The sequence below is a fragment of the Hibiscus syriacus genome, unplaced genomic scaffold, assembly GCF_006381635.1.
Source record: "Hibiscus syriacus cultivar Baekdansim isolate YM2019G1 unplaced genomic scaffold, ASM638163v2 tig00110015_pilon, whole genome shotgun sequence".
Taxonomy (NCBI): domain Eukaryota; kingdom Viridiplantae; phylum Streptophyta; class Magnoliopsida; order Malvales; family Malvaceae; genus Hibiscus; species Hibiscus syriacus.
This window is the reverse complement of record NW_024062564.1, coordinates 939,977-956,451: the sequence shown is the minus strand read 5'-3', so window position 1 is coordinate 956,451 and position 16,475 is coordinate 939,977. Positions and strand designations below refer to the sequence as shown.

The window sequence follows — 16,475 nt, the reverse complement described above, 5'->3', positions numbered from 1 at the left end:
TCAAAGGACTAATAATCTATCAGTACTAATAATTATCTCAAACTATTAAAAATTATTATAATTCAATTTTAAACCAAGTATCTTTGGACTCGTAAATAAAATTCTTTGATTTTATAATTTGTATGGAAAAGTAATTAATGTTTGGTTAAAGTACACAAATGGTCCCTTGACTATAGGGTATTATTTTATTAAGTCCCTCGACTATCAAAAGTTAAAAGATCCCCCGACTATAGAATTTTACTTTAGTATTCCATCGACTATTAAAATTTATAAAATAATCACTGACTATTCAAATGTTTCAAACTCGTCATTTCTCGTTAAAAATTAATGGTTATCTAAGTTAAATATTAATATGATGATTGAGATACGATAGTTGTATGAGACACTGAGATCAAATTTTATCATATCACAGTCAGTAGGTTAACTTTCAGCTCAGAATACCATCCATTTTTAACAGAAAAAATACGAGTTTGAAACATAATGAATAGTTGAGTGATCATTTTTCAGCTTTCAATAGTCGAGTGACTCAACATAGTAACACTCTATAGTTGAAACGTCATTTTGTAATTTTTAATAGTTGAGGGGCTTAATAAAGTAGTACCCTATAGTCGGGGGATCATTTGCATACTTAACCCTTAATATTTTTTAGTATTTTTATTTATTTGGAGAGAAATGATATATTGTAAAACTTCATTAACTTTTAAATTAAATGGCATCTAAATTTCACTAAACTTAAGAGCATATTTGATAATCCATTGAAAATTATGAATCATATTTTAATATTATTTTAGCTTTTTTTTAATTTTGATGATAAATATTTTTATTTATCAATGTATTATTAAATTTTTAATTGATTAGTATGTAATGTGCTACGCACGAGATTAAAATTAAATATACCTATAGAAAATTTTCTGATGGCGAGTAGTAGTGTGACAAAAGATTTATATATGGATCTACTAATATTATGTTTGATAATTAAGAAGTGATTTTTATTTATTTTATTTAAATATGAGATAAATTATAAATCAAGAGAAAATATATAATAATAAAAAATCCTCAATATTTTCTTTCTTTTAATTGTGTCCTTAACATTTTTCATGTTACATCGGTAAAAATATTGACTATTAGTTGATGGCAAGTTTACAATCTAAAAAGGAATTACTTGAGAAAAAAAATAAAGTATTATAATTTAAGTCGACAAAGAAAAAACATTAAAGGGCAACTGCAAAGTGATAAGTGTTGAGGGGTTTTTTTACAATTATACCTAAAATTATTGTTAAAGATTTTTTATCCAATTTAAAAATATATTTGTTTTCCGTATATAAAAAAAATAAGAGTTATTTAAATATAAATTCGATATTAACAAACTTAATATCAAATGTTTTACTTATCATTTTTAAAATAAAATATTTTACGTATGCATCAATATAACTGAATGAATGTTACATGTGCATATAAAATAAAAGTTTAAGATACTTTATTTTATTTCAGTCAAATTGCCTTCTTTAAACGACGCTCATCAAAATACCAATTTTCAACGTTTTTCTGTTTATTTGTCAAACTACGAAATTTAAGCTTTATTAGTTAATATATATTTTATTTATTTTCCCTTTTTCGTGTCATTGCTTTTATTTTTTATCTCATTCAATATTTTTTAATAATATTTATATATATAATAAAAAAACAAGAAGAGATTGATAACCATAAGACAATTGCACAAATACCCATTACTCCACCTTTTACACGATTTTTCCTTTAACTAAAAGTGTAAACTAAGTTTTTGTTTTATTTTAGTATCCGCCGTTTAAAATTTTAGTTTTTTTATTTCATTTAGTACCCCATTCATATTTTAACTTTAAGTTTTAGTTTTTTTTACAAATCAAAATTGATAGTTTAGGTACTAAACATGTTAAGTTTTTTACGACGTGTACTAAAATGAAATGAAAATAAAAGTTAGATATGATTTTGAAAAAAATTAAAAGGTTAAGTACTAAAACAAATCAAAACTGATAGTTTAAGTATTAAATGAATAGTTTATCCTATTTTATTTTACAAATTTTAATTTATTTTAAAAATAAAAAAATATTATACTAAAAAATTAATTTGTTGGCCCTGGGCAGGCACCCCTCCTACCCTGGGCCACGACCAACTCTGATCATTCGAGCGTTAAATAAAAAATATTATGATGGTGTGACCTTTTTTGCTGAGATGAAAGCTATGTCATGTTTTCCCTTTTGCTCAATTTCATCTTCCCATCAACAGTAAAATTCTTTAAGTTTCATTCTTATCTCAGGTCACCGTCAACATTGACTATCGCATTCTCTCCAACCTAAAGGAAAACAATTTTGATCTATTATCATAAAATATTATTATTGTTTTCGAACTGACAACTTCAACGTATTTGATTTTAAAATTCTAAAAATGGAAAAACAAAAATTCAAACACATCCATAAGAATTGCAACTTTGAACACGTGATTTATATATTCACATGCACACATACGTTTAATGTATTGTAGAAAATAATTTTATAAATTAATTACTTGGGTAAACATATATTTTGGTACTTGAATTTTGTTTCGAGGTGTTTGAACTTAACTTGTTGATTCAAATTGATATTTAAATTTCATTTTTTAGTCTAAGTTGGCACTTTTGGTAAATGATGAACTACTAGCCTAAATTTAAGTATCAATTTGATCTTAAAAATTAAGTTCAGATACCAAATTGGATAAAAAAAAAAGGATTCAAGTATCACACTAAAACTTTAAACTAAACTCAAAGTATCTAATTTGACTAAAAAAATAAACGTTAAATTGTACTTTAAAATTAAATTGAAGTACCAAAATATATATTTACCTTAATTATTTTAAGCCTCTAGTCGGTACTTTGAAATATAAATTTACTAAAAATCTTGTAAAATTTAATTACAAGATTAAATTTAGATGTAGAATATAAACATATAACACAAATATTACAAACCCTTCAAAGCTAAAGTTCAATTACTCCCAAGACTAGTTTGCCTTAGAAGTTTAATTAGGGTTCACTATTAGGTTAAAATCTAATTAATTAATCAAATAACCGTATTATTTCATTTAATTAGTAAGAGGGAGTGTGGTCCTTCTTTTTAAATTCATTTAATTAAAAGTTTGAGTAACTGCATCTCAATGATGCGTCTCTTATAAGTAACAAAAAATCTGAATAGATACTACATTGTAATAACCTTGTACTATTAAGAAAAAATAATATTTTTGAATTTCGGTTTAAGGATAAAAATGTTTGAATCTTTTATAATCAATTAATTCAATTTAATTATTAAAAATAACTGAATTAAATCATTTTTATGTTGTAATAATTAGGTAAGAAGTGTCGAAATATAAAATATTTTGGTATTTTGAAATCGATTATAACATTAATCAAGATCTCAACAGTCAAATTCAACAGCTAAATAGTAGTGTTCGACACTTATAATATAAACACACACATACTCAATTGTTGATGTTGTCATCTTACTCGAGCACAGGCCGAACAGCCAAAATCTTGGTCAAATTTAATATTTCAAACTTTTGGACCTTAATTAAATTACTTAACTGAATCTCCATTCTGACCCTGTCTTCTTCTCAAAATAACAAAAGCAACCTTCATCGGTTCTTGAATCCAGGCAATGAAACACAAAGGTCAAACACGTAATTTTCACGAGTACACTGTAGCAGCCATTGACAGGTTCAATTAACATAGTGTTTCAGCTTTCCCAGCAGCAACGAGCTTTTACGATTTCTTGGTCAACACGTTAAAAGCCCACATTTCCTCAATATTTTCATATTTTAAGCTGTTATTACTGGACTTTTTGTAAACCCTTGTGTTTTCCCCCCTATATATTAACAATTCAGTTCCAATTCCTCCTCATTCACATCAAGTATCTCTTAACTACTGCATATTCAATACATAATCTTTGAAGATTTGTAGCCTTTTTTTTTCCTGGTGTCAGGATTACTGTTCGGGAAGATGAATAGCAGAAAACTAAGTAGCCTTTTGATCGCCTTTGTCATCTCAATGGCGGTGTTGAGCCAGATTGAAGCGGCCAGAGTTTTGCCGGAAGATTTCGCTGCCGTGAACCACCTCGATAGTTACTCGACGGTTTACCACAAGGCGAAGTTCACCGTGTCGTGTTGGATCCAACGGCTAGCTTCGGGACCTAGTCCTCAAGGACCTGGTCACTAGGCCATTCCCCGTGGAAGTTGAACAAAGTGCAATATATAGACATACACCCAACATTTGTTTTTGTTGGATTTAGATGTGTTATGCAAGTTTCTTTACTAGCTATGAAGAATTTGTACGACGCAAATGTAAATGATGATAAACATAATTCTTTGATTTTTATTTTTATTAGTATATTTGACTTAATTATCAGCTTTCATTCTTCATTGTCAGTAAACTCTCATTATGTTATTTCATGCAACGAATCTCAAATGCTTGTTTATTCGTAAAAATAAGTTTTAATTGAGTTTTGTGCATATTTTAACTATACTTTTGTAAGTTTTTTGTTTAAAATTTTTCATCTTGTATTATACAAGTTTTAATCTTGATTATAATTTTTTAATTGAATTTATCATTATTTCTTCTATTGATAAATGATCAGTTCTTTCTAGTTATATGAATACGACGGAATGCTAGTAAGGGAGCTCATTGTTTTGTTAGGATAATCTTATCTCAAGCATGCTATTTTAATTTTTTTTTCTTGGTACATAAAAGTTTAGGTCAGGGATGGCTCCCCCAATTCAGGGTCAGAGCATATCGCATATCTAAGATATAATAGAGATTTACATAAGACTTTACAGATTGTCTACCAAGAGTGACGGCGGTGAGATTCGAAATTAACCTTACAAGCTCAAATTCCTGAATCTCAACTACTTGTGCCAACACTCGTTGGCCAAACATGCTATTTTAGTTTACCTAAACTAATATTTTTTTCATAGTATTTTGGTTTGTTAATATTAATGTTAACCGCTTGGACAAGGATGGACCAAAGTCCGCTTTGAGTTATTATATATTTAAATAATTCTTTTGATATTCATGTCTAATATTTTTTTTCCAAATATATATACATGAAGATATAAATTTCTAAAAGTTCTCTAAAATAATACAGGAAAACCCTATAAAATATTAAAATACTTATAATTGAGAAAATAATATCTTACACTTGCATCTAAATTTAGGTATGATAGTTGGATTAACATTGTTTATTGTAACAGATATTTCTTTGTAATTAAGAATAAATTCTAACCCCCAATAGCAACACAACTAGTGATAAAAAAAATCTACTTAATGACACTTTTTGGTCAAGCAAACATTCAGTACTTGTAAGGAATGTCACATTTACTTGCACCTTTTTTATCGACAACAACTAAAAACAATTAAATGACCAGAACATAGTTTACCAAACAAATAATAAAAAAAAAGGTTAATGAAGATATTATAATGCTAAGACAACAAAAGGAATTATCTTAGTTGTAGTTTCTAACAGTGTAATTTGTAGAAGGCGAAGGGTTAATAGTTAGAACAGATTTTGATTGATAGTCCGAAACAGAATTGAAACATTAAACTTGAGATTGGGTGGAGTGGGGTGCGCCAGGCCCGAGCAATAGTGCAACGCTAGGGCGACACTCGAGAGTCCCATAACCAGTGCCATTCTCTTCACGGTTAGACGATAAAGAAAATAAGAGATTGAACTTTCTTACGCTCTGCACCATCACACTCGAGAGTCCCATAACCAATGTCATTCCCGCTGCAAATTTTTTGGTCCAAAACCATATGGCAGCTTTGAAGGCTACAACAGGGTCATTGGCCAAAGTTTCTGGTGCACATAATCCGTCTAACCCAAGCTCAGAACCAACATGAACAGATGCAAGATTTTATGCTAGGGACCGTCTAACTTGTTGATATTGTATTGTTGTCCCATTGCAGTAATCCTTCATGGCCTCATCTGTCTTCTATGTGGCAAAAACCTGGAAACAACAGCTTATAGCTTAGCATTTAGGAGGTGAAGATCATCCATTCATCAGTCATCCTCATAGTTTTATTCTTCGAGAAAAGACGTCTCCAAACGATCTTTGCTTTACAAAGTCATAATCTAGTCATTGGCTAATCGAGATGTCATATGCTAAATACTGCTAAGAGATGTTGCAAAGAAAGCGGCAACCTCACACGGGGGCTCTTCGACTGAGCCAAACGTTGTGAACCGAGAGCATCAAGAAAAGCTCCTCTGGAATAACACTACACCCAAATTTACGGCATCATTCATCTGTTGCACATCCGTTGTCATTCCAGGCATGGCTCCACCGAGAATGCCTGCTATGATTAACGGCTATGAGACTGCTTTTCATATTACAGGTTTTCATATTTTAAGCTGTTCTTACTGGACTTTGGGACTTATTTATAGTTGTGGAAAAGGGGTCGTTTCAGTATTGAAATTTCTGCTTATTTAATTTTTCAACTCTATTATCTCTTTGTATAGTTGCAGCAGTAATTGATCAATTTGCCTAAGAAACTATACTTGATTTTAGGCTCCATGGAGCATCTAATTTGGGGCCATTTAATAAATTTAATTTTATTTACAAATTTATCACATTAAATTAAAAAAATCGTTTTTGATAACTGAACTTCAACACAAATGAATGAAAATTCTTTACGATCGGAAACAAAAAAGGGAAAGGAAATATATACATTGATACATATATTTTTTAGGTTACAGAAAGTTATCAATTGTGCATCAAAATTCTTAAATATATATCCTTCCAATATTTACCCTCTAACACATACACATAAGTTATTATTAGAAAATTAATAAAACTTGCATCACACTAACCTATGCAGAAAGGAGCTTCGACTGCTAAGTTTACCCTTGTAAACAGCTGAGGCATTTCACAACTCACTTTGCTTGCCTTCCTTCCCAAGCCATCATAATTAATGGCAACAGATACAAAGGTCTGAAAGATAAATTGCCTGCCGAGACCCATATCATCATGGGAATGCTTCATCTCTTGGCCAATAATATGTAAACATGAAGTTCTTCTGAGTAACTGTCCCGGGGAGGGGGGGTTCTTCTAGTCCTCGATGGCCTATGCTTCCAACAAGGATCTGGTTCTCAATAAGCTTTCATCTCTTTACGACCAACCATCACTTGCTGGCCATCTACACCACCTAGGTTATCACCATCTTTTTTTTCTTACCCACCTATATGAACTAGTTTCTTTTGATGCCTGAAACAACTCAAGCACTCGAGGTTATAAGTACATGTATACAAAGCTCTATTACTTTGGTTCTTCAAAGCCTGGACACCAGAGAAGCAGCAGCTCTTCTCTAAGGTAATTCTGGCTTTCGGATGAATGATTTCAAAAGTGTGATCTGATTAAGATTCCCCTATACCTGCTTCAGTTTCATCCAAGCTATGAGCTTACTCATACAGCAAGTAGTCACAAAGCTCCAAAAGCTTATCGGCGAGAGGAGGAATATTAGGATTACGACCATCATTGTAGATATAAGCATTGTAGGAAATCTGCCATACATCATGTCTAAAGTCTTCTCGATCTTTGTATTCTATCAACCTAAGCTTGTTCCTTATTGTGGACAAACCCATTGGATGCTTACAATGTTCAGGTAGTCAGGCGCCTCCTTCTTGGACACTAGTTTTAAGAACAGATAGGACACCTTGGTATTATCTCTTAGCGTTGGACACTGGTTTTAAGAACAGATAGGACACCTTGGTATTATCTCTTAGCGTTTCTACAATCCGCTCTAAGATGTTGGACAAACCAACCTGCAGGACAATAATTGAATAATACATTAAGCAGGAAAAGCTTCTTAAGAAGCGGATTATCATGGAAGAGGTCAAATCTTCGACAAATCACATGCACGCATGCGGCTATGCTTGTTCATCTTGTTGCAAACATAACATACAGAAAATTCACACAAATTGCAGAATACTTTCAAATTCGCACATAATTTTCCTTCCCCCCCCCCCTTGTCTGCAATGAGAGATTTACAGTTCATCAACAAATGTTATATATTTAGTGTCCATTCAAACATGAAAACCAATTTGCATCAAATATAGAACCTCTCCTTCTAAACTATCTATCAACTATTACAGTTATAAAGTTCAATCGAGCTAAGCTCGGATATCTATTACAACATTTCATAGAATCTACCTTTCAAATCAAATATTTGAATCCCCATTTGTTCATAAAAATTTAATTTAAAAACACACTTGAACATATAAATAAATGAACCATCATAATATTTTGGGCTCAGATCAGCTGCATTATAAAAATAGCATTGCAATTATAAAGATATTATGCCAATTCAATAATTTATACTCCATCATACTTTATACACATCCATGGAGCAAAGCCACAAAATAAAGAATATAAAAATAATGAAGATCCAATTACAATTCAATAATTTATACTCAATTTCAATGATACCGGCAGTGTTAACACATGTACCAGCACGAGTTGTACAAGAGAGAAATATAGAAAGAAGCCAATTAGGACTCTCTTTTCTGTCGGTTTCATTTAAAGTTTCATTAGTAGTTGTTTTCTTTTCTGCTGTTTTTTAGGATAAGTTTTATTTTAATTAGAACTTAATTTCTTAGGAGCTAAGGTAAGAGTACTAGGAAACAAGAAGCCTGGTAGTCTTACGATTCTAGTTTATGTAAACACAACCTATTTAGAGACCGTGTTCTGCCGCATAATACAAGAAGTTAAATTTTCCTTTTCACCGAAATTCTACATGGTGTTAGAGCTAGGTTCTAAACCCTAGTAAAGCATGGAGACACCACACCTCTTCCGAAGTTAATTCTGGATTAGAGTATAATTCACCAACCAATGTCATCAACAGCTCACCAGTACCTATCAAAGGTCACAAATTCAATGGCCACAATTATCTTCAGTGGTCCCAATCTTTTCTCATGTATATCGCTGGTAGGGACAAGGATGATGATCTCACTGAGAAGGTTTCTATCCCAAAAACAGTTGATCCCAAGTATTGCACATGCAAGATTGAAAACCATAAATTCAACGATCATGGAAATTGGAGAAAATTTTCTTCTCTACAAAGGAACCAAGAAAATTTGGGAGACTGCAAAAGATTTACTCCAACTCAGAAAACACCTTTCAACTCTTTGAGATCGAGACTCAATTTCATGATTTTCGAAAAAGAGAGATGACTATCACTCAATATTATAACAAAATCACCAGGTATTTGCAGCAACTTGATATGTTTGAAATACATCTCTAGAAATGTCCTGAAGATGCAACCTGGAATAGAAAGATTGTTGACCAAAAGAGAATATTCAAATTTCTCCCTGCTCTCAATAAAGATTTGGATGAAAGGGTAGAAAATCCTAGACAACGAACCTTTGCCTTCCATCCTAGAGGTATTTGCAGAAGTTGAAGAGAAGAAAGCAGGAAGAAACCAAAGATGACAGAAAACATCAATTCCACAGTTGCTGAAGGTTTAACCTAGTACAAGGCTACACGCACACCACGTCTCAGGATAACAAGCAAAGAAAAGGAACGTCATGGTGTGAACATTGCAAGAAACTTGGCCACTTGAGAGAGATGCTGGAAACTACATGAAAAGCTTATTGATTGGAGACCTAGCCAAACACGCCAAGTTAGAGAAGCCATGCAAATTCGGATAATGCCTCCAACACCAGCCTAAACGGAGCAAATTGAAGCATTGCAGAAATTACTTGAGTAGTGTAGAAAAGTGATATGTGTCGAGAATATCTAAATTAAATATTAGATAGGATCAGTTTTAATTAGATAGAATCAGTTTTTATTCTATTAGTTATTAGATAGGATCATTTTTAATTAGATAGAATCAGTTTTTTATTCTATTAGTTATTAGATAGGATCATTTTTAATTAGATAGAATCATTTTTATTATGTTGCTAATAAACTCTATTTAAGTCAGCCATATTCAGCAGAAATAAACACAATTTATTCTGAACAAGTTTTTTTTTTCTTTCTTTATGGTATCAGAGCCAAAATGGCCAAATTCTACGATGATACCTCTGGTATCGACTCTATGAGTTCTACTCGCTCACCTTCAATCACCCTAAACACTGAATCCTTCCAAAACATATCCATCACTTCTCACAAGTTGAATGGAAATAATTTCTTACAGTGGTCACAATCTGTGAAACTGTTTATTCGTGACCGTGGAAAATTCGGCTATCTCTCAGGTATCACTACGAAACCTGCCGAAGAAGATGAAGAATCTGAAAGATGGGAGGCAGAAAACTCGATGATTATGTCTTGGCTCATAAATTCCATGGATCCGAGTGTAGGGAGAACTTATCTCTTCCTACCTACTGCTTATGACATTTGGAATGCTGTGAACGAGACCTATTCTGATCTCGGGAACGCAGGACAATGGTTTGAACTAAAAACTCGATTATGGAGGCTAAAACAAGGAGAAAAAACTGTCACTCAATACTACACTGAACTCAAGACCTTGTGGCAAGAGGTTGACATGTTCAGCGACTATGAATGGAGTTGTGCTAAGGACAGGGCTCTATTCCAGAAGATGGTGGAAAAAGAACGCGTCTTCGAATTCCTTGTCGGCCTTAACAAGGAATTGGATGAAGTCAGAGGGCGCATCCTTGGTCGTGAACCACTACCAAGCACAAGAGAAGTCTTCTCCGAAGTCAGACGAGAGGAGAGCGGCGGACAGTCATGCTTGGAGGCCACTCACCAAATCCCACCGAGTCTTCTGCCTTGTTCTCGGGTCAGCCACCACGTCGCAACGATCGTCGGAACGACAGAGATCGGCCAATCTGCGAGCACTGCAACAAGCCGGGACACACTAAAGCCAAGTGTTGGAAGCTACACGGGAAGCCAGCGAGAATTTTTCAGCCAATCGAAATTCTCGTAATGCAAAGGGATTCCATGCCTCATCTGAAGATGCTTCTGAAGAGCCGAAACCTGCCTCAGAACTGTCTGCCTTCAGCAAAGAACAGCTAGAGCAATTGTATCAACTAATGAGTTCTCATTCCATATCCAACACTCCTAACCCATCATCTTATATTGCCTCTTCATCATTAGCCCAGAAAGGTACATATCCTACAGCTTTCATAGCCGGTTCTAAATCAAACCCTTGGATCATAGATTCAGGGGCAACAGATCACATGACCGGTAATTCCTCCATATTCTCATCTTATTTTCCTTTATCTGGTAATCTGAAGGTAAAAATTGCTGATGGCTCCCTAACCTCTATAGCTGGAAAAGGCTCTATCATTATTTCTCCATCTCTCACATTACTAAATGTCCTACATGTCCCAAAGCTCTCTTGCAATCTCATCTCTGTTAATCGTATTATTCATGATTGCAAATGCATTGCTACAATAACATTTGCTGGATTTGAATTTCAGGACCCTTGTTCGGGGAAGATGATTGGCAATGCTAAGGAGGTTGATGGACTTTATCACTTGGTCACGGACAATCCTTCAAATAAACAAGTTCAGAAACCGAGATACTTTACTACCTTGTCTTGTGAGAATGAAATAATGTTGTGGCATTATAGGTTAGGCCATCCTAGTTTTAATTATTTGAAATATTTGTTTCCAAATCTTTTCAAAAAAAGGGACGGTTTTTCTTTTCAGTGTGAAGCTTGTGAATTGGCAAAACATCATAGATCTGTTTATCCATCTTTAAAGTATATGCCATCAAAACCTTTTCTCTTGTGCATAGTGATATTTGGGGCCCTTCACGAGTAAAAACAGCCTCAGGATCTAGATGGTTCATCACATTCATTGATGATCACACTAGAGTCACGTGGATTTATTTACTAAAACAAAAATCCGAGGCAGCAAGTGTTTTCAAAAATTTTCACTCACTGATCAATACTCAGTTTCAAGCAAATATTCAAGTTCTTAGAACCGATAATGGTCGAGAATATTTAATGCAATCTTAGGTGATTTTTGAAACAAAAAGGAATTATTCATCACAGTTCTTGCGTTGATACTCCCCAACAAAATGGAGTTGCTGAAAGAAAAAATAGGCATTTATTAGAGGTGACTAGGGCTTTACTGTTTGCTATGAATGTTCCTAATCGTTTTTGGAATGAAGCACTCTTAACAGCGTCTTATTGATAAATCGAATGCCTACAAGAGTTCTTAATTATATTACTCCTTTGCAAGCTCTAAAGAATATGTTTCCTGAAAATAGATCTTTCATGATTTAACACCTAAAATTTTTGGTTGCATTGCTTTTGTTCATATACACGGCCAAAATAGAGGAAAACTCGATCCCCGAGCACATAAATGCATATTTCTAGGTTTTCACCAACACAAAAAGGGTATAAATGCTTTGATCCTAAATCTGGGAAGTATTATGTGAGTATGGATGTCACGTTTTTTGAAAAACAACCTTTTTTTGACAAAAAACTCTCTTCCGGGGAGAATGACTCTGAAATGAGTTTTTGGGAACAAACATCCTTGCCAAAATTGGTTGTAAATAGCTCAGTGGAACCAATTCATATTTCCGTAACTAATCCTAGGATTTCACAACCTATAAATTCACAACCTCGTGAGACTCAGGTAGAAACCAACTTGGAACCACTACTGAACTTCGTGTTTATTCTAGACGGATGACTCGACCAAGTAATGTTCCACCGGTCCCCAAGGTATGTCAACCATCGGACTCGACTATGGTCCAAGGTACGACTTCTCTTTCTCCTATTTCTTCTCCAAATTTAGAGCCTTCTACAGAATTCTTTGAACCCATAGCCTTGCGCAAAGGTGTTAGATCATGTACCACAAAACATCCAATATCCAATTTCTTATCTTATAATAAACTCTCTCCAGATTTCAAAGCTTTTTCCACCAGGATTATGGATGATGCACTACCTAAGTCGATACATGAAGCTCTAGAAGTTCCGAGATGGAGAGAGGCAGTTTTTGAGGAGTTAAGGCCCTGAAGAAGAATGACACGTGGGATCTAACTCCTTTACCTGAGGGAAACAATCTGTAGGCAGCAAGTGGTGTTCACCATCAAATACCATGCAGATGGCTCGGTCGAGAGATACAAGGCAAGACTCGTAGCACGAGGCTTCACTCAGACATACGGCCTTGACTACGAGGAGACCTTCGCACCTGTGGCCAAACTAAACACCGTACGTGTCCTACTCTCACTAGCCGCCAATCTGGATTGGACTCTCAGACAGTTTGATGTGAAGAATGCGTTCCTAAACGGTGAGCTAGAGGAAGAGGTGTTTATGGAAGTTCCTCCAGGCTTTGATGAATTGAAGAAGGATGGCAGGTCTGCAAGCTAAAGAAATCCATTTATGGATTGAAACAATCTCCGAGAGCCTGGTTCGAGAGATTCACGAGAGCTGTGAAACAACATGGTTACACTCAGGCCCAGTTGATCATACTATGTTCTACAAACACAATAATGGTAAAATTGCTATTTTAATTGTGTATGTAGATGACATTGTTATGACAGGAGAGACACAGTAGAGTTGGAGTCGTTGAAGAACTTCTTATCCAACCAGTTTGAAGTCAAGGATCTAGGACAACTCAAGTATTTCCTTAGAATGGAGGTGGCTAGATCCTCAAAAGGTATAATTATCGCAAAGGAATATGTCCTCGATATCTTGAAAGAGACCGGATTACTCGGATGTAAACCAGTGGCGACTCTATTGATCCGAATCAAAAACTCGAAAAAGAAGATGGTGCTGAGCTGTGGACAAGAATCGGTATCAGAAACTGGTGGGGAAACTGATTTATTTGGCTCATACGAGACCAGATATTGCATTTGCTGTGAGCTTGGTTAGTCAGTTTATGCATTGTCCCTCAGAAAAGCACTCCAAAGCTGTTTACCGGATTCTTCATTACTTGAAAGGGAGTCCTGGTAAAGGAATCATGTTTTCGAAGAATGGAAGTCGAAGAGTGGAGATCTTCACTGATGCTGATTGGGGCGGAAGTTCTACAGACAGAAGATCTACTACCGGTTATTGCTCCTTTGTCTGGGGCAACTTAGTTACTTGGAGGAGCAAGAAGCAACCAGTTGTCTCTAGAAGCAGTGCGGAGGCCGAGTTCAGAGCCATGGCGCAAGGAGTATGTGAGTTGTTATGGCTTAGGAGGATCTTAGAGGAGCTGAAGGTTGAAAGAGATAAACCGATGAAGTTGTATTGCGACAACAAATCGGCAATCAGTATTGCTCAGAATCCTGTACAGCATGACAGGACCAAACATGTCGAAATAGATCGACATTTCATCAAGGAGAGGCTGGAAAATGGCGATATCTGCATACCGTTTGTTCCATCATCAGAGCAGCTCGCCGATGTTCTCACCAAGGGTCTGTTTACTACGATGTTCGAAGGATTTCTGTCCAAGCTGGGAATGATCGATATCTATTCTCCAGCTTGAGGGGGGGTGTCGAGAATATCTAAATTAAATATTAGATAGGATCAGTTTTAATTAGATAGAATCAGTTTTTATTCTATTAGTTATTAGATAGGATCATTTTTAATTAGATAGAATCAGTTTTTTATTCTATTAGTTATTAGATAGGATCATTTTTAATTAGATAGAATCATTTTTATTATGTTGCTAATTTTATGCATCTTTTTATGTAAAGTTGTTACATTGTAAACTCTATTTAAGTCAGCCATATTCAGCAGAAATAAACACAATTTATTCTGAACAAGTTTTTTTTTTCTTTCTTTAATATGTACAGATAGGAAGATTATTTCTATGTATTTCTTGATATTTCTATTGATAGAAGCCAGATATTTGGGAATATAATCCCTAATATGTACATCTATATCCGTAAGAGATGGACACAACTTGTCTGCTACAGAAGCAAGATGTTCCTTTGCGTCCTGGAAGAGATAAAGTCTGTCATCTTTAATGAAGTAGTTAAGCAAAACACCAAACTGACAGCTTAATAGTGCAAGTCAAATTAGTATGTTATCCCCCGCAAGGGCTAATGAGTTTATCAGGTTCTGGAAGAAATATGAGAAGAAATCATGGGGTTCTTCAAGAGCAGCAAACTCCTTCAGGTCCAAAGGAAGCTAACCTTGCATAACTGTCACATCATTATCCTATAGTTTCTGTATTTAATTCGGTGCCATTGGGTTTTTTTTAACTTGATAGTTTAAATTTTCAATGAGGTGTTATAATTAGTGCTTTTGATTTTCTGGAATTGGATTTTCTTGGGTTCACTAGTCTTATCTTGACCCTAATTTAGTAACCTAATCTTCTTTCCTGTTGCATTTGTTTTATATGCCTGAGTATCATGATTTAACTCACAAAGATTGGCAAGTTTATTTCTCCAAACTTGTAAGAGTTTCATTATATGTGACTCGAACTTAGTAGAGTTGAATTGATGGGAGTTTCAGGAACAAATGAGTCTTAGAAAAGCAGGTAATTATGGGATTGGTTATTCTCTGTAATGTATTTAAATTACATTTAGCAATTCCTCAAGCCAAATGGGCTCTTCCAAACAGCAAGTACTTTATTCTAAACTCAATTAGAAATAATTCACTGCAGCATCAAGATGCTTCTGTTCCACCAATCTAGAGGTGCAAAATCCAAATTAATATAAACCTAAATCATAATTTTTCGTTGAACACTAAACTTACGTAGATTCAAAAATACTCCTCCCGAAAAAGCAAGTATTACACTTTCCTTCCTCACACCAGCTTCATTTTATCCTTTACCTCATCCAAACACTGCTCACCAAAAGGAGAAGTGTTACACATTCCCAAACTCATCAAGACATGAGATTCCACTGACTACTTGACACGCAAAGTAAGCAAATGGCGAGCTTTGAACGGTTTCATAAGCAGCGATAACAGCATAGAAATGTTCTCGTTATGTTCACAACTAAATTACCAAAAAATTAAGCTCCAAGAAGAAAAGGGATAGTTATTATCGAAAACTTACCTCATCAAGATAATCAGCATCAGGATCACCAGAGTTATCGACATTCCCAAACATAAAACCCAGGAGCCGATTACTCCCACCAGCTTCCTCCCCGTATTCTTCTTCATCGTCATCTTCGTCTGCTCCAACGAAAAACAACAAAAGAGGCTTTACAATTCAATCCAAAAAAAAGGGATTTTAAGTTAAAGAAACGATAAACACGCGTGAAATTGAAGACCTTGGAAGCTAGAGTGACCCATATTTCTCCCTTTATGCAAATCTAATAAAACCCAGAACAAACCTAACCTGAACCCATGGGAGTTCTAAGGGCTTTGGGGATTCAACTGGGATATAAAGGAATCGGAGAAAAGACACAAAATTCCGGTTTGATGGTTAACAAAAGAGGGAAATTAAACGAAATTCCAATATATAATAGATATGAAATTTTAAATTAAAAAATTGTAGAAATTTATAAGTGCTGGAAATTGAGAAAATTCGTTGAGAAGGCCGGGGTATTCATAGGGGAGCCGACGTCGAGTTCGATTT

General features: G+C 34.5%; 2 protein-coding genes across 2 annotated transcripts in view; both read right to left on the bottom strand.

The window, feature by feature from the left end:
- Positions 1-7,159: 7,159 nt before the first annotated feature.
- LOC120212691 (40S ribosomal protein S4-like) overlaps positions 7,160-16,475 on the bottom strand; it is a 30,014-nt gene continuing 20,698 nt past the window's right edge. Inside the window, exons 7-8 of the mRNA XM_039210912.1 lie at positions 15,519-15,524; positions 7,160-7,174 (exon numbers count right to left, since the gene is read on the bottom strand). The gene's annotated coding sequence lies outside the window, so the exon portion shown is untranslated. The remainder of the gene's footprint in view (positions 7,175-15,518; positions 15,525-16,475) is intronic.
- On the bottom strand, positions 7,183-16,414 carry LOC120212693 (transcription initiation factor TFIID subunit 1-like). Its single transcript, XM_039210914.1, has 4 exons — positions 16,168-16,414; positions 15,951-16,069; positions 7,755-7,811; positions 7,183-7,702 (listed from the first exon to the last, which is right to left on the bottom strand). Exons 1-4 carry the CDS (start codon positions 16,187-16,189, stop codon positions 7,613-7,615), a joined length of 288 nt encoding a protein of 95 aa, XP_039066845.1. The 5' UTR covers positions 16,190-16,414; the 3' UTR covers positions 7,183-7,612.

Coding starts and splice junctions, on each gene's coding strand:
- LOC120212693 (XM_039210914.1), bottom strand. CDS start 16,189: ATGGGTCACTCTAGCTTCCAAG. Junction 7,812..15,950: donor ATGCTGATTATCTTGATGAG/GTAAGTTTTCGA, acceptor ATTGTCCTGCAG/GTTGGTTTGTCCAACATCTT. Junction 7,703..7,754: donor CGCTAAGAGATAATACCAAG/GTGTCCTATCTG, acceptor GATAATACCAAG/GTGTCCTATCTGTTCTTAAA.